Source organism: Saimiri boliviensis, chromosome 1 (assembly GCF_048565385.1).
Source record: "Saimiri boliviensis isolate mSaiBol1 chromosome 1, mSaiBol1.pri, whole genome shotgun sequence".
NCBI lineage: Eukaryota > Metazoa > Chordata > Mammalia > Primates > Cebidae > Saimiri > Saimiri boliviensis.
In genome coordinates, this window is record NC_133449.1 from 181,107,486 (window position 1) to 181,133,909 (window position 26,424).

Here is a 26,424-nt window from a genome sequence, read left to right on the forward strand (position 1 = left end):
AGTTTTTAAGATAATGCAATTTTAAATTGCATTAACATCAGCATAATATTTAGAAAAGGAAATAACATTAATTCTTACAAAAACCATTGTTTTTAAAGTATCTATGTGCCAGGTACCATTCTGGACAATGGAGATATACTCCACTTTGCACTATTGTTATGTCATTTAAAAAATATATATAGGTTTATATAACCTGTATTATATATATATATATAGGTTTATATAACCTGGATAATCACATAATTATAGGAAAAGAACTAACTTTTAAAGTCAAACAAAATCACTGTACAATAATTTCTCTGAGTTATTATATCTGCTTACACAAATATATTAGCAAAAAAGGCATTTAGAGTAGTTTGTTTTCTGAACATAGAAATCAATGCAATATGCTCTACTGGCAGATAGAGAGGTCAGTGGTTCTCAAATTTTGGAATTAGATTTAACAATCTGCTTGTTAAAACACAGATTACTGAGCCCTGGCACATTAAGGCTATGAGCCATCTGCTTTTCAAATGTTCAATCACCATCAGCAACATTTAAAAATAGGTTATTTTTCTTTTAATTTTTTTACATTCATCTCAAACATCTCTCACTCTGAACTATAATCATTTCAAGAATTCATATTCTGTTATTTTTAAATAAACTTTTAGTATACTGCAATTTTAAACTGTGATGAGTTATATTATTTAAGAGATGTTTTAAAAATTAATTTGTAAACCAATCCATATGCACATGATACTCTAAATTGACTCAACCTTTTCCACAAATCAAGTTCAAATATTCTTAATATTCTGGATTGATAAATAAGTAGGCAGATGCTATCTGAGTTAAAAGTTTTATAACAAACAAATAATACCTATCCTTCAGCAAAGTAAACATGGGAGAAGATGAGAAAAGCTAAGTAGTGACTGGTGAGTGTATCAGGTCACAAAAGTGCACAGGAGATGAAATCAGTCCTTGTTCACTATGATCACTTCATGGTGGCATCTGTGGAAATGTACATCATCATATTATCCTATCTCGTTAGCAGGTAATTAGCCTACATCACTTGCGGTTGAGTCTTTCTCCTTTCAATCTTAAAGCATTTTGTTCCAATTCTTTCATTACTGAAATACCTCTCAAGGGAGCTTGGAAAAATACTCCAAGGCTGTACTCCCAAGTCATACTGGCACAAAAATAATTATCCCAGGATTTCTCAGACCCTTTTTGCTCAGATCTGCCACAGGCAACTCCTGCCCGCACTGTATATATCATGCAGGGGCACTTGGGATCTTGCTGTTGCCCAAGGATTTACTTGAACTTCTCTTCAAAACCTCCATCCTCTAATTAGGCTTTCTATTGTTCTTCTTTCTCTGGCATTTGGCCTGAGATTTCAGCCAGGGCACAAAACACCCCTCTGTGGAAATCACGCCAACATCTAACTCTACTCTAACTATCCCCTTACAGTCTGGCAAACTTGAATATTATCTGCAGAGACAGAAAACACTGGCTCTGACTGACTTCCCAGCTTAAGCTTTTGAAGCTCAGCAACTAAGTACTGACTCTTTTTTTTCTGTGTTCTGCCATAATTAATAAGCCTACCTGGAGGTAATGGATACTTCTTGCCCTAGCTGGTTAAGCGGGTGGTGAGGAGGGAAGCGAAGGAGGTGAGGGGGCAATTCCTGGGATAACTGGGAGAGAAATACAAGTGTGAAGTCTTATTCTCAAATTCATATAGACAAGGAAAGGGCAAATATAAGAATGAATATTTATAGGAGAAGCTGTTTAAATGATGTGGAATTCTTGCAATTAGGTGAATTGTGAAGTGAAAATGTCTCCACTTAAGAAAGATAGTATTGGAGGGCAAAAACATTCAGTTAGAGTAAAAGCTAATCTGCACAGCTGTAAGACAGAAATATGAACATTAGCCAGATATTTTGTGTATGTGTAATTTTATTAATTTTTTGATGTAAGTTAAATTTCAGATTTTTAAAATGAGGAATGAAATGTGCTGAAGCAGAAAATAATTCACACTTACAGCTTGTTCCTTTCTAGTCACATGGTGGTTGAAAGTTTATACCTCAAGAAAAAATGCACAAAAATAATTAAAAATGGCTAACTCATCCTCATCACCCTCTCTTTATTGAAGACCTTCAATCCTAAACCTCAAATGCTGCCGAATACTATGAGAGAAACTTCTCATTCTCTCTTTTCATTAAATTTATACTTTTGAATTGTTGTTGAAATAATAACATTGTTTTTGCTAGACAATTGTATTTTTCAAAGCACAATGTAAATATAATTCTATACGGTAATAGGAAAAGAATTCAGGCATCAACCCATGAAGGTGTTGTATTCTCCTGGTGTAAGTGATTAATTCTGTGGAGAAATAAACTCTATGAGGGGAGCTGTATATTAACAAGTCAGGAGGCATACAGTAGTCCCCCTTGAGTCCCAGGTTTGCTTTCTGAGGTTTCAGTAACCTGCGGTCAACCGTAGTCTGAAAATCTTAAGTGAAAAATTCCAGAAATAAACAATTCACAAGTTTTTAACTTGTGTGTGATTCTAAATAGCATGATGAAATCTCATGCTGTCACACTCTGTCCTGCTCTGGACATGAATCGTCCCTTTGTTCAGCATCTTCACTGTAGAAACCACCCACCTGTTAGTCACTTAGTTGCCCTGTGGGTTGTCAGATCAACTGTGGTGGTATCTCAGTGACTGGCTTCAGGTGATCCTTAATTTACTTAAAAAGGTTCAAAGCACAAGAGTAGTGATACTGGCAATTCAGACATGTCAAAAAGAAGTCATAAAATATCTTCTAAAAGCTGAAAGTTCTCAACTTAATAAGGAAAGAAAAATGTTACATGCTGAGGTTGCTAAAATCTACAGTAAGAGGGAATCTTTCATTCATACCATTGTAAAGAAAGGAAAGAAATTCATGCTAGTTTTGCTGTCACACCTCAAGCTGCAAACGTTATGGCCACAGTGCATGATAAGTGTTTGGATAAGATGAAAAAGGCATTACATTTGCAGGTGAAATACATGAACGTGATGCTTTTGACTGCATGTGTTGCACTGAAAAGCATTGTGCCTATAAGACTTAAGCAAGGGATCCCCTTGAAATGAGTGAAGCAAGTCATTTACTGCAAATAAAGGATACTTAGATTTAGGAATAGGATTGGACTGAAAAATATAAAGTTACTGGAAAGGTGATATCTGCCAATGAAGAAACTGGTATCATATTTCCAGCAGAGTTGAAGCAGTTGATGAAGGGGAAAGGAAGCCATCCAAAGCAAGTTTCCAACTGCAGTGATGAAGATGCCCAATAGAACCTACATTCAAGTGCAAAGGAGACACCAGAAAATCACAAAGAAGGACAGATCAACTCTGGTACTTTGTGGAAACACTGTAGGGCATATGATAAAATCAGGTGCAGTGTATAAAGTGCTCTGAAAAACAAAATTTTTTGGCCCCGGTTATGGCAAAATAATCAGAAAACATGGGCGACAGCCATCTGGTTTATGAGATGGTTCCACCACGGTTTCATCCCACAAATGAACAAATACCAGGAAGAGGGAAGGTTGGCATTTAAAGTCTTACTAACAATAGGCAATTCACCTGGACATCCTGAATCTCTTTGCCTTGAAAATGAAAATGCTAGGATTGCCTTTATAACTCTAAATACAACCTAATTACTTCAGCCCCTTAACCAAGTCATCATTTAGTTTGTCAAGGTCACATTCACCCACCTGGTATTTGATCTTAATAGATCAGCAATTGATGCAGACCCTAATCTGGACATAATTTAAGGCTGGAAATCATTCACTATTGCTGATTCGAAAACATTCATCAAAGTTGCATCTATTCATTTTCAGTCTGTGTGTGTCTTTACAGATGAAATATGTTTCTTGTAGGCAACAAATCATTGGTTTTTTTTTTTTAAACTCATTTAGCTATTTTGTGTCTTTTGATTGGAGAATTTAGTCCATTTACATTCAATGTTATTATTGACAAGTAAGAACTTACTCCTGCCATTCTGCATTCTGTTATTTGTTTTCTGCTATGGTCGATGGAGTTCCACTGTTGTTGCTCAGGCTAAAGTGCAATGGTACAATCTCCACTTACTGCAACCTCCGCCTCCTGGTTCAAGTGATTCTCCTGCCTCAGCTTCCTAGGTAGTTGGGATTGCAGGTGTGCACCACCACACCCAGTTAATTTTTGTATTTGTAGTAGAGACAGGGTTTCACCACATTGGCCAGGCTGCTTTCGAACTTTTGACCTCAGGTATTCCTGCCTTCTTGGCCTCCCAAAATGCTAAGATTATAAGCATGAGTCATTACGTGGTCTTCATTCTTTTATTTGCTTCCTTTCTTTTAGTGAAGGTGGTTATCTTGTGTTTTAATTATGTGCTTTTTATTTTTGTATATCTGTTGTATGTTTTTTATTTGAGGTTGCCAGGAGGCTTGCAAATAGTATCTTGCAATCCATTATATTAAACTAATGACAACAATGATTTCATAAGCAAACAAACACAAATAAAACTTAAAAACCTCTACACTTGAACTTTGTCTCCCCACTTTTAATGTTTTATTCTTTCAGTTTATATCTTACTTTACTGTCTATGGCTTGAAAATTCATAGATGCTCTTTTTGATTGGTTCATTGTTTATTCTTCCTACTCAAGAAATAAGTAGTTTATACACCATAACCATAGTGCTATAATATTGTATGCTTTTCTGTGTACTTGCTATTACCAGTGAGTTTTGCACCTTCAGATGATTTCTTACTGTTCATTAATGTATTTTTCTTTCAGATTGAACTCCCTTTAGCATTTCTGGTAGCACAGATCTGGTGTTAACGGATTTCCTCAGTTTTTGTTTGTCTAAGAAACAAAAACCGAGGGAATTTATTTTCTCCTTCATGTTTGACATGAAAGCCACAAGACAAAGTATTTTCCACTCTTCTGCACCTCTCTGCAAGCAAGGAAGTCTCCCCCCATGGCCACCACAACTTCAGGCTCACAATTAATACTGCCTGGCTACCGCTGATGTTTACTCAAGGCTCAAGGGCTCTGCAGTCAGCTCGTGGTGAATGCTGTCAGGCTTGGGACTCTCTACTCAGGGCAGTGGACTCCCCTCTGGGCCAGAACGTGTCCAGAAATGTCATCCAGGAGCCAAGGCCTGGAATTGGAGGCCCCAAGAGTCTACTTTGTGGTCAAGCTGGTAGGTAAGCTACAAAGCAAAGCAGACTTCACTTTTCCTTCTCCTTTTCTCAAGCAGAAGTTCTCACAGCCACAATAGCTGGGAATTTGCTAGGTCACACTTGAAACCAGCCCATCTCTGAGTCTCACTGAGGCCCACAGCAAGTACTGCCTGGTTACCACTGCTCACTGTTCAGGGCTCAAGAGCTCTTTACTGACCAGGTGATGAATCCTGCCAGGACAAGACCCTGCCCTTCAAGGCAGCAGATTCCCTTCTGGCCCAGGGTGTGTCTAGAAATGTCTGAAAGTTAGGGCTTTGAATGGGGGCCTCAGGATCTTCCCATTGCCCTATCCTACTGTGGCTGAGCTGGTATCCAAGTTGCCAGACAAAGTCCTCTTTACTCTCCCTCTCTTCTCTTCAAGCGGAGGGAAGGAGTCTCTGCTGGAGTTGTAAGCTGGGCTGCCTCGGGTTGACGGAGGGGTGGTGCAAGCACTCCTTTGACTGCTCCAGCTGATATCCTGTTAGGTCACATGTTTCCCTTGTTTACCGGCTCCAAGCCCAGCACCACGCCTGGACCTAGCCAGGAATTGCAGTCCCTGTGGCCCTAATTGCCTTTCAAATTTATTCAGAGTCCCAGAGCACTTTAGCCCATGGTAGTGAAGCTTTCCGGAACTCAGATTCCAACTGCTGGAATGGGTGATTCCACTCTGTATAGGGTTGGTGTAAATACTCCCCTATGGGTGCTGGCTGAATTCTGCCTGGTGTCACTTTCTGCTGTAATGACAGTACTGAGTTCCAGTGCAAAATCTCACAATCATTATGCTCTCCCTTCCCCAAATGCAGATTCTCTGTCTACCCCATGTGGTCACTGCCAGGCGGTTGCCAACGGGTGGCATCGACAATTTGAGACTTTCTTTCCCACACGTTTCAGTGCCTCTTTCAGTGATGTAAGTTAAAATCAGGTACTGTGACCACTCACCTGATTTTTGCTTTTATGAAGGTGCTTTATTATGTAGATAGTTGTTCAATTTGTTGTTCCTGCAGGGATGACGATCAGTGAATGCTTCTATTTGACAATGTTGCTCTAACTCCTCTTCTCATTTTCATTCTTAGTAAGTCACTAATGAAGAGATTACCAAGACCAACAAGTTTTAGCCTTCAAGGGAAGATCAATTACACAAACTTTACTGTTCCTTATGAATGGAAGAGGGTAAAATCAGCATTATCATTATAACTGCCACCACTTAAGATAGGCTTAAGAAGTTAAACAAATTGAGTCTTCATTACATTTGTTTTGTTTTGTTTTTTGGAATTAGAGACTCTTACCTCTGTATCTTGCCACTTCCACTCCAGTGAACTATTCCCTCAGCATGAAGCTTCAAGGAGTTATCTTTCTAAATTTCTTATGTACAACTCATCTCTTCTTATGTTCCCCTTCAACCCTTTCCCAACCAAGCACATTCCCTCTTCCTGGAGTCTGCTAAGTAAAAGTAAATAAATGTTATATATACTATTCATTACTGTATTAACTTGCTGATTGTTTGACATGGAATTTAGATAGGTTTATGATGAATAATATTGAGGAATATAATTTGTTTTGTTAATTATGATAATTGCTATAATATATTGATTAATAAAATTTGGAAACTCATCCCTTCAGTAATGTTATTCTCCACGAAAATCATACTTTTTATGGGAAAATAAATTTATCTTTCATCACTTCTACTGCTATAAAGTCAATTATTATCTAAATAAGTCAATGGCTATAAATTTAAGTATCATTTTTCTGAATTAGTGTTTCCATTGATTAATTTAAGTGAAATCACATTGCACAATATAACCCTGAAATTAGAAAAATAGGCATCTCTGTTTTTGCAAAATGAAGGCTGAAAACAATTTTTATGTTCTGCAGATAAATGCAACAAACATTTTTTGTTTGTTGTTATTGAGTTGGAGTCCTAAATATGAACTAATGTTTAGCTTAATATAAATATATATGATTACACAAATAAATATTCATAGATACATATATATACATAGGTTAATATAAGCAGGCATATTTCCTTGTTTTGTCAGCGAGTTGGCAGGGCCTAGAAGCAACAAAATACCAGTAACAACCCAGTCCTTGGATTCTTCTATTCTCTAATAAAAAGAAACAGGAATGGCTGATGCTTGGACTGGGGCACGTAGGAAGCAAGGTGAGCCTAGAGTATGTTGTAGTGCCAGAAAGTAAATCTGAAAACCTCAGAAGGGCACTCACTGATTTATTGAACTGTCTTATAAACATTTATTAACTGCTCACTCTCTGAAATCATGTTCATACTGCAGTACATTAAATAGATTCACAGGATTTTTTTTGGGGGGGGGGGACATTTTAAAAAATAAACTTTTATTTTAGGATACTTTTATATTTTCAGAAAAATTGGGCCATATAGAGAGCACTCATATATATGTCCAACACCCAGTTTCCCCTACTAACACCTTAAATTAGTGTGATATATTTGTTACAATGAATGAGAAATATTGATACATTATTATTAACCAAGGTTCTTATTTTTATTCAATTTTCCTTGTTTTTTTAATCTAATGTCTTTTTCTGTTGCAGGATGCTATTCAGGATATCGTATTAGATTTAGTTATTATTTTTCATTTTTCCTGACCTTGGTAGTTTTCAGGAATGCTGGTCAGGTATTTTGTAGAATGTTCTCACTTAGGATTTGTCTGGTGTTTTCTCACAATAAGACTGGGGTTTTTTATGGGTTATGCACACAGTCTTTTTTAGCCCGGTGTCAATAAGTAATATTTTCTATAAAGTATGTGAGAAACCTGATTTATTACTTTGTTTTTTTATATAATGTATATATAGAACTTTCCCCTGTTTTCTGGAAAACAGTTGATGTCTTTTAATGCAAACTCTATTTGATCCAAACGTCTTTTTATGCTTTCATATAACACACAATTATATCATAATAGCTTCAAATAATGTTCTCATTTTTTATTTAAATAGGCTACAAAGGTAAGAAAATAGATAAATCAGATACTTAGATGTTGATAAAAAATATTTGAACATTTATAGACTTCCATTATAAGCATAATAGTTTGGCTTCTTATTAATCCCAAAATATTTGCCTAATGCAAATTTATGAAAATTGGTTTCATAATTATCTTTGATTTAAGCCAATTAGATCACATTTCTCTCTTATTGGGTTTCTGTGGTAATATCAAAAAAGAATTGCCTTTTTGTTTACTAAACTCAGTCTCACATGAATTTGTTCATTGTACTTTTGCATTTTTGGCATAAGCTTTCATGTATCATCTTTAATATTTTTGGGTTTCTGAACAAGAATATGATACATGGTTTGAATACTGTAACTCTTAATATATTAAGAATTTAATTTTTCACAATTTTTAAAACCTATGTCTGTAGAAAATGACATTTTTTTTCTCAGATATCCACTTACTAGCACTTGCAATGAATAGCACAAAGTAGAGTCACAGTGAAAAAGATAGCACATGAGCGCCCTGATTATTTGCATTCCCAATCTCTGTTAGCAAAACATTATTATACAACCTGCCCTTCACTGGTATGTGTCCCGTGTTCTCATCCATCATGCACACTGTGGCTGATGAAATCTCTTGGCTGCTCCTCCCATTCCAGCCTAATTTACCAACAGAGAGAAAGAGGCAAAATATCTGTCAATTCTAAGAGAACCACCTTGTGCATCATACTAGAAATCCCAAGAAGTACAACTGGTGGATAGATGACCCTCTGGGTAGCTATCTCTAAAGATTCATCCTGGTGATTTTTCCTGTGTTTTAAGAATTAAGTTACCCCTCTAGGGAATTTAAATTTTACTTCTAACCACAATTAATCTAATTTCCCCTTTAAAAAGCAAGATAACAACACTTAATTTCAGGCAATTTTGGCCTCCTTTCTCCTGGCATTTCCCTGGATATTAAGTCTAAGTTCTTCAGAGTGTGCTAAAGTTATCTGAGGAAGGATAGCGTTGGGTTACTAGCCATGCAATTACCTCAGTCATTGTTTTGTCTGGTTCCCAAAGATGCATGCAGTTAGCCACTGAAATGTTGCTCAGTCCCAGCCTCCTGGCCTCTTGAAGCTCAACAGCTTTCTCACTAATTTCCTGCTGAAATTGGAGTTGTAGTATTGATTTTATTTCTGAAATATTCTTATCATTTCTCACATATCTCTCCTTTGCTAAGGTCAGAGAAATTCTTCTCCAGATGCAAGTTCCATTCTTCTTGAGCTCCTCTTGTCTACATTCTCCTATGGACATTACTCGTTTTAAAAATGAAAATTGGAAAGTCACCTTTCCCCCATTATTATTATTATTATTATTATTTTGTCCTGGCAACTTGGATTTTGGTAGGAATTCCATTTCTCATATTCTCCGCCTCTCCTTCATCTTTACACTGCTTAAAGGAACATTTGGGGAAACCAATCAGTATTTCTTACTCTTGCTGCCCCTTCCCCTGAAGAAATGCACAGTAAGCCCTTTTTAACTAAAGAGCGTAGGTCCCCAAAAAGAAAGATTCTGTATTATCTCAGCAATTATAGAGTAGAAATTTCCTATTCTCCTCAGAGAGACCTATGGCCATTTACTTAGGGGAAACAAATACCCAAAGCTTTTTAGGACTGTTGAATCAAAGGCTGATTTTAATGTACCGAGAACTATAATAAATCATGGCCCATGTGTTGGAATAGGAGTAAATAAGAATCAGCAGTTACAGTGATTATTGGCCTCCCAGTGGCTCAGATGGGTTCACAGACATACTCTGTGGTCATTTCCTGCTTTCTTTACCTACAGCGTAAAATCAATAGCAGCAGGAAAATGCAAATAGCAGCCCTTGAATTCTGTGTGCTCAGTCTAAGATAGACATCAAAATTGAAAAATAATTTTATGGCCGGGCGCGGTGGCTCAAGTCTGTAATCCCAGCACTGTGGGAGGCCGAGGCGGATGGATCACGAGGTCAAGAGATCGAGACCATCCTGGTCAACATGGTGAAATCCCGTCTCTACTAAAAATACAAAAAATTAGCTGGGCATGGTGGCGTGTGCCTGTAGTGCCAGCTACTCAGGAGGCTGAGGCAGGAGAATTGCCTGAACCCAGGAGGCGGAGGTTGTGGTGAGCTGAGATCGCGCCATTGCACTCCAGCCTGGGTAACAAGAGCAAAACTCCGTCTCAAAAAATAATAATAATAATAAATTTATATCCCTGGAGAAATGACAGAGGTTTGTACCACCCTGAGAGAGTTAAAGGTTGCAGGTGTAGAAGTCTATATCATATCGTCAAACAATTTATCAGTTTGGTGCCTGCATAAAGTAGAGGGATCATATAGTGCATGATGGTAGTTCCCTGGAAACTTAGTTTTATCCTACAGAATGATCCAAAAAATGTCAACTATCTTGGAACACTTGCTTCCATATGTTACATTAACTTTAGAAGGAAGAAGACAAATTCTACAAAGTTTCAAGGGCCTGACATATCAGTGAAGTTTTTAGAGATACAGAAGCCCAGTTGTAAGGAATGTCGTACTGAGATATTCTCTCCAAAGTAAAGGATAAATTATTGTTTCTTGTACTGTCTTACCACTAAGAAAATAGTAAAGCATGTGGGAAGTCTCCAAGGTTTGGGGAGCAGTTTCACAATTTCATACTTGCTTTGACACATTTATCAGGTGGAACAAAAGACTTTTGGGTCTTTTATGGGTCCTAGAGAAAAAAAAGAGTTTTGCAGCAGATGTAGGCCGAAGTCTGAGCAGTCATGAAGCTGGTATTATATCCACAATATCTCATGATTCAAGATATATCTTTAATGCCTGAAGTTTTCAATTTAACAATATATTTGGGAGATCTTTCCAATTTTTTTTTTTTTTTTTTTTTTTTTTTTTTTTTGAAATGGAGTTTCGCTCTTGTTCTCTTGTTACCCAGGCTGGAGTGCAATGGCGCGATCTCGGCTCACCGCAACCTCCGCCTCCTGGGTTCAGGCAATTCTCCTGCCTCAGCCTCCAGAGTAGCTTGGATTACAGGCATATGCCACCATGCCCAGCTAATTTTTTTGTATTTTTAGTAGAGATGGGGTTTCACCATGTTGACCAGGATGGTCTCGATCTCTTGACCTTGTGATCCACCCGCCTCGGCCTCCCAAAGTGCTAGGATTACAGGCTTGAGCCACCGCGCCCGGCCAATCTTTCCAAATTAATATACAGAAGTTGCTTAATTTTTATTGTAGTTTTAGCACATGTATCATAAATAGCCACTATTAATGCACTCTTGGATTGTTTCCAACATTGTGCTATTACACATCACAAATTTGAGCTTGCTATTACAAGCTCAAATTAATGACCTTGTAAATATTTCTTCCTTTATAAATACAGATGCATCTGTTGAATACATTCCCAGAAATGAGAATGTTCGGTCAAAGACACATGGTATTCTAATGTTGATAGACATTGCTAAACTGACTTCCATAGAGTTATATAATTTTATGTTCCCATCAGCAATATATGAGACCATCAGATTCCTCATTTACCAACTGTTGGGAAACATGAATTTTTGCCAATCTGATAAGTGTAATTTCAGTATTTCTCTTATAATAAATAAAGTTGAATTTTTTTTACACACCTAGGAATTCGTTTGTCTATGTTCATGCCTTTTGCCCATTTTTCTACGGTGTTACTTATCTTTACTAAACAAGACCTAAGAGATTTTCATTTAAGAAATGACCCCTTATCTGTGATGTTAACTTCAGCTATTTGCCCCAGTTTTTCATTTGCCATTTGATTTCATTTCTGTCATCGTTCTCATTTGGTTGTGTTGTTCTAGCGAGGTTAATGAGCCACTCAAAAAGCTGCTAGTCTTAAGTGGCAGTCAGAGCCAAGAGAAGGCTCTGCAACAAGTCTAGGCTTCTGTGCAAGGTGCTCTGCCAGCAGATCATTGTGTCTTATGATCCAGCATAGCCAATGGGACTTGAAGTGTCAGGGGTATTTCGGGATGCTATTTGGAGCCTTTGGCAAGTCCCTGTGGTTCAATCACAGGCCTGCTGCTGAGCGTTAGCAGAAACTGTGAACTTGATCATTGACCACCAAATTACCATGTGACCTGAGCTGCTTATCATGAATGAGGCATTATCTGACCCATCAAGCCATATGGGCAAGCATTCCATTATCAAATAGAAGTGATATATAGGTGATCAGGCCCTGAGAAAACTCTGAAAACACAAGTAATTTGTGTAAAGAAATAGCCTGAAAACTCATGGTCCGAGCTCCTGCTACACTGCCTTCTGTCTCCTGCTGTGCACTCTCAGCCTCACGGATGGTTACCTATGATTAGTTGACAGAGGAAGAGATTTCCGCCTGGTTTACAGATGGTTCTGCAAGTACCACCCAAAAGTGGATAACTGCAGCACTAAGACCTTTTCTTGGAAGGAGAAATGACCAGATGTGTTATTATATACCAATTTATGGACTGTACTCAGTGGTTTTGCTGGATGGTCAAGGGCAAAGGAACATTATTGGAAAAACGATGATGAAGAAATTTGGAAAGAGATATATAGATGTATCATTCTGAATGGTCAACAAGCCATTCTGAAAGGTCAAGATGTTTGTGTCCTATGTAAATGCTTATCAAGGGTAACTTCAGCAGAGGCGTATTTCTTTTTTTTTTTTTAATTCGTGACATCACCACATTGATAATCAAGTGGATATAATGACCTGATCTCTGGCTACCAATCACCCTCTTTCCCAGCCACTCATTCTCATAAACAAAGTGGCCATGGTGGCAGGAATAGAAGTTATATATATAAGATCAGCAATATGGAATTCTACTCACCAAGGCCAACCTGGCCACAGCCACCACTGAGTGCCCAGTCTGTCAGCAGCAGAGGCCAACACTGAGGCTCAATATGGCACCATTCCCCAGGCTGATTAGCCAGCTACCTGGTCACAGTTTGATTATACTGGTTCACTTCTTTCAGGGAAGGGGCAGCATTTTGTCCTTACTGGAATATATACTTTCAATATAGATTTGTCTTCCCTACATGCAATGCTTCTGCCAAAATTACCATCTGTTTACTGATAGAATGCCTCATCTATCATCATAGTAATCCACAAAGTATTGCTCTGACCAAGAAACTCACTTCACAGACAAAGAAGCAGGATAAAAAGCCTAGGCTTGTGGAATTCACTGTTCTTATCATGTTCCTCACCATCCTGAAGCAGCTGGATTGATAGGACAGTGGAATGTCCATTTGAAGAAACAGTGATAGTGCCAGTTAGGTGACAATACTTTGCAAGACTGGGGTAGTGTTCTCCAAAAGGGTGCATATTATCTAAGTCAGTGTATAATAGATGGTATTCTTTCTCTCATAGCTGAGATTCAAGAATCAGGAACCAAGGAATGGAAATAAGAGTGGCATTACTCATCATTACCACAGTGACGCACTAGCAAATTTTTTTGCTTCCTGTTCCCACAGTTTTGTGTTCTGCTGGCTAAGAGGTCTTAGCTCCAGAAGAAGGAGTGCTTCCATCAGGAGATATCACAATGATTGATTTAAACCAGAAATTAAGACTGCTACCTGGCCACTTGGGGACCTCATGCCTGTAAGTCAACAGACCAAGAAGAGAGTTACAGTGTTGGCTGAATATATTGTTTTCATTTGTGTGTGTGTATGTGTGTGATAACTTTTGTTGTCTTTTCTTCTTATATAATGTATAAGATATATTGACTTTATATTAGTATTTAAGTATTGTTAACTATACATTATAGTATTTAAGTTATGGGATATAATGAAAAGAGTAAATATCACTCAAATACTTTATCTTCTCTTCTGGGAAAGGGGTCTGTGCTTTTTCTGTTTTATTCAGGATAGCTTTATCATGTCAGGCGGTATTATGACCTTGTCATTGTATTTATTTGAAGATTAAGTATGGGCTAAGGAGTGGGTTTAGGTGCCAAGTTAGTAAAAGGTAAATTTGTGTTTGTTAATTTTATGTGTCAACTTGACTGGGCTAAGGAATATCTAAATAACTGGTAAAACATTATAACTGGGTGTGCTATGATGTTTCCAGAAGAAGCTGGCATTTGAATTAGTTGACAGAGTAAAGAGAATCAGTTCTTACAAATGAAGGTGGGCATCCATCAATTCATTGCTAGTCCAAGTAGAACATAAACATGAAGAAAGGACAAATTTCTCTCTTTCTTCTTGAGGCAGGACATCTATTTTCTCCTGCTTTTGGATATCACAGCTTCTGGTTCTCAGACATTTGGATTTCTGGACTTAGAACAGCATCCCTAAACTCCCACTCCTGGAATATTTAGGTCTTCAGCCTTGGACTGGGAGTTACAACATTGTCTCCTCTGGTTCTCAGGCTTTCTGAGTCAGGTTGAATTGCATCATTGGCTTTCCTGGTTCTCCATCTAGCAGATGACATACTGCGGGACTGTTCAGCCTCCATAATCACATGAACCTATTTTCATAATAAGTTTCCTGTCTATCTATCATCTATCATCTATCTATCTATCTATCATCTATCATCTGTCTATCACCTATTGGTTCCATTTCTCTGGAGAACCCTGATCAAAATAGTATAATTTTAATCTTAAATTGGCAACACTTGTTTTGTGGCATAATATGTGATATATCCTAGAGAATGTTTTATATATACTTGAGAAGAATTTATATTTTCCTGTTGAGTGAAAGTTCTATGTATGTCTTTCAGGTTCATTGGGTCTGTAGTGAATTTCTGCTGCTTCTTTATCAATTTTTTTTTCCTGGATGTTCTTTCCTTTGTTGAAAATGTGGTAATTGAAGTATTCTATTATTGTGTTGCTGTCGATTTATCCTTTTAAATCTGTTAGTATTTCTTTATATAGTTGGATGTTCTGATGTTGGGTGCATAGATACTTACAATTGCTATATTTTCCTGTCGAATTTACTCTTGTATAATTATATAATGACTTTGTTGGTCTCTAGGGACAGTTTCACCTTTAAATTACTTGTCTGATATACATATACCCACTTCTGCAGTTTTTGATTACTATTTGCATAGAATTATCTTTTTTATTTCTTTACTTTCAATCTGTCTTTCAATTTAGAGTGAATTTCTTGTAGAGAACATACAGTTCAAATTTCATCTATTCAGCCACTCTATATCTTTTGATTGGGAAGTTTCATCCAATTACATTTAACGTGATAAATGACAGGGAAGGATTTACTAGTGTCATTTTGTGAACTCTTTTCTGTTTGTCTTGTAATTCTTCCATTTCTTTTTTTTCTTATTGTCTTTGTGTTTCAGTTTTTTTGTATTGATAAGTTTTAATTCTTCTCTTTTCCTTTGTGCAATGTCTATAGATTTTTTTAAATGGTTAACATGGAGCTTATGTGTGATATCTTTTAGTTATAATGGTCTAAGCAGATAACAGCTCAATTTAACTTGCAGGCAGGAAGAGTACACTTTTACCTCTTCTGACCACCCAAAATGCTATTGATATCAGTATTTACATTTATTTATTTATTATACTTAAGTTTTGGGGTACATGTGCAGATCCTGCAGGTTTGTAACATAGGTATACACAAGCCATGGTGGTAGTTTGCTGCATCCATCGCCCCGTCATCTTCATTAGCTATTTCTCCTAATGCTATCCCTCCCCAATTCCCCCATCACCTGCTATTCCTCCCTTATCCTCCCAACCCTAGGCCCTGGTGATGTTCCCCTCCCTGTGTACATATGTTCTCATTGTTCAACATCCACTTATGAGAGAGAACATGTGGTGTTTGGTTTTCTGTTCTTGTGTCAGTTTGCTGAAAATGATGGTTTCCAGTTTCATCCATGTCCCTGCAAAGGACATGAACTGCAGAGTATTCCATGGTGTATATGTGCCACATTTTCTTTATCCAGTCTACCATTGATGAACATTTGGGTTGGTTCCAAGTCTTTGCTATTGTGAACAGTGCCACAATAAACATGTGTGTGTATGTGTCTTTACAGTAGAATGATTTATAGTCCTTTGGGTATATATCCAGTAATGGGATTGCTGGGTCAAATGGTATTTCTATTTCTAGATCCTTGAGGAATCACCACACTGTTTACCACAATGGTTGAATTAGTTTACACTCCCACCAACAGTGTAAAAGCGTTCCTATTTCTCCACATCCTCTCCAACATCTGTCGTTTCCTGATTTTTTAATGATTGCTCTTCTAACTGGTGTGAGGTGGTATCTCAATGCTGTTTTGATTTGCATTTCTCTAATAATCAGTGATGATGAGCTTTTTTTCCATATGTTTGTTGGCTGCATAAATGTCTTCATTTGAAAAGTTTCTGTTCATAACCTTCGCCTACTTTTTGAAGGGGTTGTTTTTTGTTGTAAATTTGTTTAAGTTCTCCATAGATTCTGGATAGTATTCTTTTGTCAGATGGGTAGGTTGCAAAAACTATTTCCGATTCTATTGGTTGCCGGGTCAATCTATTGATAGTTTCTTTTGCTGTGCAGAAGCTCTTAAGTTTAATTAGGTCCCATTTGTCTCTTTTGGCTTATGTTGCCATTGCTTTTGGTGTTTTAGTCAGGAAGTCTTTGCTCATGCCTATGTCCTGAATGGTATTGTCTAGGTTTTCTTCTAGAGTTTTTATGGTGTTAGGCCTCATGTTTAAAACTTTAATCCATCCGGAATTAATTTTTGTATAAGGAAAGGATCCAGTTTCAGCTCTCTGCATATGGTTAGCCAGTTCTGCCAACACAATTTATTAAACAGGAAATCCTATCCCCCTTGCTTTTGTCAGGTTTGTCAACGATCAGATGGTTTTAGTTGTGTGGCGTTCTTTCTGAGGTCTCTGTTCTTTTCCATTGGTCTATACCATGGTTTTGGTATCAATACCATGCTGTTTTGATTATTGTAGCCTTGTAACATAGTAACATAGTTTGAAGTCAGGTAGCAGGATTTTTGATACAGAGTCTTGCTCTGTTGCCCAGGCTGGAGTGCAGAGGCCTGATCTTGGCTCAATGCAACCTCCATCTCCTGGGTTCAAGCAATTCTACTGCCTCAGTCTCCTGAGTAGCTGGGACTACAGGTGCTAGCCACCATTCCCAGCTAATTTTTTTTTGTATTTTTAGTAGAGATGTGGTTCCATGTGTTAGCCAGAATGGTCTCGAACTCCTGACTTCGTGATCCACCCACCTCAGCCTCCCAAAATGCTGGGATTACAGACATGAGCCACAGCACCCGGCCAGATACACCCATTTATATTGTGCATCCATTAACATAATTTAGTTATAGTTATTTTTAATACCTGTTTTAAAACTTTTATTCTAGAATTAAAAGCAATTTTCCCGCTGCCATTATAGTAATATTGCCTATATATTTATCTTCGCCAATGAGTTTCGCACTTTTCTATGCTCTTCTGTTGCTGTTTAGTGTCCTTTCATTTCAACTTGAAGAACTTTGTTTAGTATTTCTTGTAAGGCAAGTCTAGGTGGTAAACTTTCTCAGCTTTTGTTTCTCTGCCAGTCTTTATCTCCTCATTTTTGAAGGACAAGTTTTCCACATATAGTATTTATAGTTAGCAGTTTTCTTCCTTCAGCCCTTCGATCATATTATTCCACTCTCTTCTCACCTGTAAGGTTTCTACTGAGAATTTAGAACCACTCAGTCTTATTGGGGTTTCCTTGTACATGATAAGTCACTTTTTCTTGCTGCTTTCAGAATTCTTTTTTTTAATCTTTAAAAATTTGATTATAATGTGTCATGGTGTGTGTCTCTTTGATGTTTCATTTGAGGACTTCTTGGATCTGGATGTTTATTTCTGTACTCAGTTTTGGGAGGTTTTCGGCCATTATTCATTTGAATAAACTTTCTCTCCTTTTCTTCATATTCTTCTAAGAGTCCCAGAATAAATATATTCTGTGGCTTGATGGTGTCCCATAAGTTCCTGAAGCTACCTTCACTTTTTCATTCTTTTTTCCTTTTTGCTCCTATAGCAGGATGACTTCAATGACCTGTATTTATTTGAGTTCATTGATCCTTTCTTCTGCTTGTTATAGTATGCTACTGTACCCTTCTTGTGAAGGGTTCTATTTCAGTGCAGTTATTGTATTTTTTAGCTCTATGATTTCTGTTTGGTACTTTTTAATATTTTCTATTTCTTTGTATCACCTGAAAAAGTTGTGGTAGGTGTGTAACCCAATTCCTTCTCTCCTTAAGGAGACTGAAAGTGGGAATTTATTGCTGGCTGGCTCCTCACTGAGCTGAGAAAGGGAACTGTGACAAAGGCCTGCATGCTCATTCAGATTGCATCACTTTCAAAACATTGCTTTGCTCTCTGTCCCCATACAAGCATAGCAAATGCTGGGCACCATTAGCTCACAAAGACAGGCAGATTAGAAGCCAGACTCTCAGATAGCAGCCAGAAAGGTTGTGTGGGTAGCATAGATGTATGGTCCAACTATTCCAGGGAAAAGCTGGAGGCTTGGTTTTATTGTTGAAGCAAGTTAGAAAAGAGAAGCCAAGAAAAGTAAATACATGCCCATTTAAGTGTCCAGAGAACTACTGATTGTCTGCCTTCTCGGCTCCGGGAAGAAAGCTAGTTAGAAGCCAGATGCGCAGACAGCACTGGAAAAGTTGGAACTTTAGATGTACTGTCTACCTTTCCACAAAGGAACGAAAAGCTGGGCTTGATTTCCTGAGAAGTCTGCAATGAGCTAGAATAAGAGATGTGAGAAGTGCTTGCACACTTTCTTGAAACTTTCATTGCGTTTTCTATGGTCCTGGGGAGGTAGTGAATATTTGAGTGTTAGTCACTCATTCCCTTCAGCTTCCAGGTAGTGAAGTCAGGGGCTAGTACCTCAGGACGCTTCACTCCTTGGGGCAAAGCTGGAAAATGGGGGTTCCTTTCAGATTACATGGTACTGTGTTATGGGTAGAGTTAATAGTGAGGCTATCTCAGTTTTTCTCTAACAATTTTGATGTATTTTCTAAGTTGTCTAGTGTGCAGAAGATGCTCAAATAGTTTCGGGATCTTTCTCAGAGGGTATTGATCCAAGTTTAACTGTTTATTTGGTATGTCTGTGGGTAAAGGGAGAGTCCTGAGCCCAATATTTTGCCATCCTGTTGATATTCAGAAATGATTCTTAAAAGGGGGAGAGAAGATGGGTTCTGAAACATAAATTATGAGAATGCCTTTTGATAACAAAAAGACATTCATTCCATGGCAAAAAGAATAAAGATAATTGGCATATATATGTAAGTTGTTTAGGATATTATGAAAATGATGGTGTCCCCATCTGATGATTTGTATATTCTAAATTCAGTTCAAAGAGGCCACCAGCCGAATGCGTCGGGGAGGGTGGAAAATGAAAGATTGGAAAAGCATAGGTAAGTATGTTATAGTCAAAGTGGAAAAACATTGAGATGATAAGATGGAGACTTGTATTGACTGATAACATGAATTAGGGTGAGAAGGAAGCTGTGGACCCTTTGATGAGCTTGTCAGAGAATGAGGCAGAAGGACCAAGAGGTGAGCATGTTACAGCAAAATGGAAGGGCATTCATAGGCACAGAAAGCATAATAGCCTAGAAGGGACCACGAGATACAAGAAACACACCACCTCTTGACAGCAATGTATGGTTTATGAGAGTTAGAGCCTCCACTTCAGTGGATCAAAAGTAAAATGGTATCCTCCAGGAACACAAGGTTTCTAATAAGGCAAATATTTTGAAAGATGGCTTTAGGAATACACTGAAGATTTATAAGGAATTTGATGTACTTAGTTAGGTCTGGGGTTGCAAGAGGGTTTGGAGGAAAATCTGGGAGGCAGAGACAGAGAATGAGAACAAAGAAACAGAATATTATACATGACCAGAATTCAAAATCCTTGTCAAAAAAAAAAAATACAAATTCCCAACACTTACACTTAGAGTTTCTGATTTAGTACAACTGGGTGACAACCAGGAATATGCATTTTAAAAAATATTACAAAAGTTTGGTTTTACACTCTAGCCTTGAGAAATATTTATGTTTTTTTGGATGCTGGCGAGTAAGGTAATAAAGACTTCATGTAGTGATTTTATGGGGGAGAAAGAGCTATCACTGTTTACAAGGTTAGGTGTGTTGAACTGAGATACACTTATTCATTCACATTTTCAACACTTTCACTTCATTGTTGAAATGTGACATAGTACACAGATAGTAATCACAGAGCTATGATTCTATCTCTAAAAGGATTACAGTCAAATAGTTTACATAGATTAAATGTCAAGCTACATTAAATCAAGAAGCAAATATTCTGAGTAAGGAAAAGCACGGCAAGAAGTTCATAAAATAAACTCCACTGACATTTTTAGTGCTGCATTTTAACTTAGATTTTAATTTACTGAAGACATTGCTGCAAGTTTCTTTGCATGAAAGCCACATTTCCAGTAATAAATCCCTTCACCAGTAAAACAGCAACAGATACAACAGGAACGTCAAAGAAAGATCATTTTGGATGTGGTTCAAGCTTGGCTTTTGTTATAAATGTTAAAATTTACCTACAAATTTACTGTAATTTGGGAAGAATTAACAGGAAGAAATGAAAGTTATTAGAATGACAAATATGTGGGTAAATATAAAAGATTATTTTATTTCTCTCAATTAAAAAAAGTATATAACGATTTAAAGTAAAATTTGTAACATTGTCTTCTTGGTTTAAGCTTACCATAGATGAAATACAAATGGCAACTATAAGCATAAATAATGGTAAATCCAATGGAAAATAACAGATATTAATTCAGCATCAGGAAACAAATCTGGTATTATTTTAGTCTAAACAACCTCCTTTAGCATTTCTTTAGACAAGATTCCTAGCTATAAATTCTTCTAGACATCTTTTATCTGAAGCGGCCTTTATTTTACCTTTATTCTTGAAGGATATTTTCATTGCCTATAGAATTCTGCTTTGACAGTTTTTTGTTTATCTAGCATCTTAAAGAAGTGTTTCATTTTCTTATGTCCTTTAGAGCTTTGATGAGAAGTGAGACATATTTCAAACTGTTATTCCATTATGTAATTTTTTTTTCTGACTCCTTTCAAGAATTTGTTTTAATCTTTATTTGTGAGTAGTTTGATTTTAATGGCCTATCTATGGTTTTCTTTGCACTTTTTCAATTTTAGGTGTGGAGTATCTTCATAGCTTTGGGCTTCTGTAACAAAATACCATAGACTGAATGGCTTAAACAACAAATATTTATTTTTCACCATTTTGTAGGCTGGGACATCCAAAATTAAGGTGCTGGCCTATTTGTGTCTCTACAGAGGCAGAACTAATAAAATAGATGTATCCTATTTGTTAGAATAGGATCCTTTTTCTGGTTTACAAATGGCTACTTTCTTACTGTATCCTCACATGGCACACATGGAGAGAGAGAGAGAGAGAGAGAGAGAAAGAGAGAGAGAGAGAGAGAGAGAGAGAGAGAGAGAGAGAGAGAAAGAGAGCTTTTTACTCTCTTCCTCTTTATATGAAGATACTAATTCAGTCATGGAGAGTCAATCATCTCCTCATGGCTTCATCTAAACTTAATTACTTACCAAGGGCCCTATATCTTAATATCATCACATAGAGGGTTAGAGTTTCAACATAAAACATTTTGGGTGACACAAACATTCAGCCTGTAACACTGAGCTTCTTGCATATTTGTCAAATGTGAGAAACTCTGGACATTATTTCTTCAAATAAATTTTCTATCTTCCAGTTTACCGACTGGTTCTCTGTCATCTCCATTTTGCTGGCTAGTTCAACAAGTACATTTTAAAATTTTGGTTACCATATTTTTCATTTCCAGAATTTCCATTTGGTTATTTTTCTAGCTAGGATTTATTGGAGGAGATTTCCTATCTTTTCATTCACAAGAAGCATTTGTTTTAACAACCACTTTAAAAACCATCCTCTGCTAATTCCAGCATGTGGGTTATCTCAGCCCCCATTGGTTGTATTCTCTTTAAAATTAGTCATATTTCCCTATTTGTCATGTCTGGTAATTTTGAATTGCATCCTAAGCATTATGGATGCTGTATTGTATTGGTAGTGGATTCTGTTATGGCCTTCTGAAGAGTGTTTATTTTTTGTTTGGTTTTGTTTTAACAGGCAATTAAAGTGATCAAACTCAGAACTGCAAATTTGTTCTTAGGCAGAAGTTCAAATCTCAGATCAGATCTTCTAGACTTGACTGGGCTGATTAGACTCTGCCCCAGGCATGAGTCATTTAAACATCAGTCAAACATACACAAATAATTTATACTACAAAACTGAAGGCTTTCTCTTTGTCTCCTTTCTGGAAGTCTATCATTCACTTTTCCATGGCGATGGTTGTTCCAGTCTCTGTTCTCTGGTTCTTCGTAGCAGTAAGTTCATATTTTCTATTACAGTTTAACTTTTCATGGTGTAGACCAGGGTCTCCAATAGGTATAAAGACTTTTGATAAAATGAAATTTACACAATGTCATTTCCTTCTTCAAAGTCAACTTTGCTTCAGAGTTGAAGATTTTGTTGCTTTCAAGAGTATTTACTAGAAAGTAGTTATTTTTCATATTTTGTCAGAGTTTAGTGTATAGGAGAGTCAGTATGATAGAAACTTACTCAGCAATTATCAGAAGCAGAATTCTTCAAAGTATTTTCTTTAATAAAATTTGTATCTTGCTATTTTTTTACTCAAAGTTTTTGCAATGGCTTTTTCTTAAACTGAAAATAATATCCAATCTTCTTTGCCTCACGTATGTCTATAGTTTCTAACTCCCTTATCTCGTACCACCCATTTTATTCAACAAACAATTTTTCCAAAAACACTGGCTTAGAAAAGGTCAAGTTTCTTTTTGTCTTCAGGACTTTGATGTCCCTTTGCCTGGGTCATTCTTTTCTTGGTATATCTAGCCCCTGAATTATTTAAAGTTCAATTCACTTCCTCAGAGGGATCTTTCCTGACAAAGCTATTTATTACTGATCCACCTACTGTTTACACTTTTAATTAACTTGTTTTGATTTTGTTATATGTCTAACTATCTGAAGTTATCTTATCATTTACTGGTTAAATTTTGCAATTGCCTATTGCCTGCCTCTGGAAAATAAGCTATACAACTGTAGAAATTTTATTGTACAATCAGGACCATTCTAGTCACCTGGTAACTGGTGTTCAATATTTGAATAATTAAAATAATTAACTCATAAATAATGTATAATTTTAATTTCCATGCTAGTATAGATCAAATATTTTTACTGTCCAAGTGTTAGATACATATCAAAGTATTCTTTTATTAGTGATACTTCATTTTATAGTATTGTAAACAGATAATGTAGCCTATATACATATATTTAATTCATTGCAATATTCTTTGTTGTCTAGAATCTAATAAATGTTGGTAAATATTCCATGGGAATTTAAAAAGGAATCACGGGGGAATAGGTCATACTGCTTTCCTCCCTCCCATACAAACCCCCATACACAGAAACATAAATACATATATATATATGTTAAAGTTTATGTTATTTGTGATGGTAGTTTTGTTGAAATATTTTTCTAAAAGCTTTTGTTTATATTGTACAATTCTATTAATTTTTAAATGAAATACTTCATGCCTGAAATTACTTTAAATTTTAAAGCTATTATTTTTTAAAAAATATTTCTCACTTGAATTCTACTTTGTAAGAAGTAACTACCATGACTCAGACTTTTTGTCATTGTGGTTGTCACTATTTGATATATATTTATAATTTAGCTCTTTTCTATAACTTTAGGTTAGTTTATTGCAATGGTAATGCAGCTGTGTTTATAGAGCAAATCTTTTTCTCTTTTTATACTCACATTCTAATTATTTTTTAATTCAAGAAATTTTTCCATTATAAACATTATGTAAATTTGTGATGGAAAAAATGTTATACAAAATGAAAGAGATTAAATAAATGTTTCCTCTCATACATTCTCAATTTTAAATTGTTCAGGGGCCGGGCGCGGTGGCTCAAGCCTGTAATCCCAGCACTTTGGGAGGCCAAGGCGGGTGGATCACAAGGTCGAGAGATCGAGACCATCCTGGTCAACATGGTGAAACCCCATCTCTACTAAAAATACAAAAAATTAGCTGGGCATGGTGGCACGTGCCTGTAATCCCAGCTACTCAGGAGGCTGAGGCAGGAGAATTGCTTGAACCCAGGAGGCGGAGGTTGCGGTGAGCCGAGATCGCGCCATTGCACTCCAGCCTGGGTAACATGAGCGAAAACTCTGTCTCAAAAAAAAAAAAAAAAAAATTGTTCAGGTGATTTTTTTTTTTATAAAAATACTTCTAAAGTATATGATGTAAAAGTTTAAATGAAAGAGAATTTAAACTTTTACATCATATACTTTAGAAATATTTTTACATCATTTATCATTTACATCATATACTTTAGAAGTATTTTTATAATATATTTTAGAAGTTTTTTTTAACTTTTAGAAGTAAAGGTGTAAATGAAAGATAATTTAAACTTTTACATCATATACTTTGAAGTATTGATATAATAATAGTATTTCTATCACCTGAATAATTTAAAATTTAGAATATTCTCCCTTCATCTTCCTTCCATTTCTTTACAACTCTCCACATTTATCAATGCCAAAATACAACTTTCTTCACTAGACGTAATCACCGTATTAGTACAATATTTTTCAGATATGTCTATGTATTTTTATATATATATATATAATATAGTTTTATAAAATGTTTACATAAAGTTATCATATTGTATAAATTGGTCAGCAATATGAATTTTTAAATTTATAGTATGGCTTTATGAATCAGTATATGTTAGCCCAATTTGTTACTTTATGATCACATAATATTCTACCATATGACTTAACTGACATTTATTTTTCTTCCTTTTGATGTATAAATGCAAATGTTTTTGTTAAAAAGGACAAAGATTCATTGTTTAAGACTTTTTGTGCATGTCTATAATGTATTAGAGGTATTACGTATTGTCTAAAAGTAGAATGCCATGTTGAATGGTATATACATTTAATATTTTAATAAGTACGGACATATTGCTTTCCAGACTAGCTGTGCTGATTTATACCCTCAATAGAAGTACTAGTAAGCTAACATTTCCCCACACTGCCTGGTCTCACATTTTTCTCATTAAAATTATTTTGCCTTTGTATTTATAAAATTTCTTTATAAAATATATTTATAGTGAAATGCATAGTGAAAACTAGGGAAACTATTTTCCCTAGTTTCTAGTTATTGTCTCCTAGTTTCTAGCTCTTTAAAAACTTTAATCTTCAATGTCTTGTCTTAAAGAAATTTTTAAATTAATGACATATTATTTTCCAGTTTTTTCTTTTATGATATGAATTATTTTGTCTGATGCTGGAAGTTTTATATGAGTAAGAAAAAGGCAAGAAAACTCCTGGCCTCCATTTTCTATAATTCAGTATCCTGATAATTAATAATCAGTATACTCTGTGATTACAGAGAGGCCCCATCTTGGTCTTTATATGTATTTACTCTGCGGTTAGAGTTCTTTTTCCTTTGAAGTAATTTTTCATTGCATGTAAGTTTGATGTTTTATTTCTGCAACTTTCTCTCATGGTTTCTTTTGTAATCTAATCTCATCTGTTTTATATCTTTTAGTAATTTTTTAAAAGAGAGTCTCGTTCTGTTGCCCAGGTGGAGTGAGTTATACAAAAACATAGATCACTACAGCACTGACTTCCTGGGCTCAGCTTCCTGTGTAGCTGGTTCTACAGGCACTTGCCACCATGCCCTGCTTATTTATTTATTTAAAACAGGGATCTCATCGCTGGTCTGAAACTCCTGGGCTCATGCAATTCCATTTGACCTCTCTAAGGTCGGGGATTATGGACAAGCCACTGCACCTAGCCCCAACCCTCCATTTTTAATTGGATTGTTCTCTCTATAACATGTTGTCTTTCAATGCAATGGACGTGGTAGAAGGAGGAGTGGTAAGGGGGTGATATATGAATGCCTACTTCACCATCATGATCAAATCTCCGAAGTTTTTAAAGAGCAGGAAATAACAAACAATATCAGCATGATATTGGCTGTAGGTTTGTCATCAATAGCTCTTATTTTATTTCTATGCTATTTGTGGTAAACCTTTACATTTTGAAAAATGTTTTAACTTCATAACATGATTTCTGAGCATTTACAAAATTAAATCCTCTACAACTTCTGTTCCAACCAAAGCAATCTATTTAGCATGTGAGAG

At 36.3% G+C, this 26,424-nt stretch overlaps 1 protein-coding gene and 1 long non-coding RNA gene across 3 annotated transcripts in view; one reads left to right on the forward strand and one right to left on the reverse strand.

Annotated features, from left to right (window-relative positions):
• Positions 1–305: 305 nt before the first annotated feature.
• Positions 306–26,424, reverse strand: part of SLC27A6 (solute carrier family 27 member 6) — an 89,519-nt gene continuing 63,400 nt past the window's right edge. The window contains exons 10-12 of one of the 2 annotated variants that reach the window (XR_012512726.1): positions 9,214–9,327; positions 6,162–8,841; positions 315–3,314 (exon numbers count right to left, since the gene is read on the reverse strand). Coding sequence is in view for 1 of the 2 variants with exons in the window: in XM_074381839.1 (XP_074237940.1) it covers positions 8,791–8,841; positions 9,214–9,327 (165 nt within the window). In the remaining variant the exon portion in view is untranslated. Of the gene's footprint in view, positions 8,842–9,213; positions 9,328–26,424 lie in introns of both variants that reach the window. The other variant, XM_074381839.1, reaches the window with a different exon arrangement.
• LOC141580542 (uncharacterized) overlaps positions 13,690–26,424 on the forward strand; it is a 76,090-nt gene continuing 63,355 nt past the window's right edge. Inside the window, exon 1 of the long non-coding RNA XR_012512729.1 lies at positions 13,690–13,801. This is a non-coding gene — a long non-coding RNA (uncharacterized LOC141580542). The remainder of the gene's footprint in view (positions 13,802–26,424) is intronic.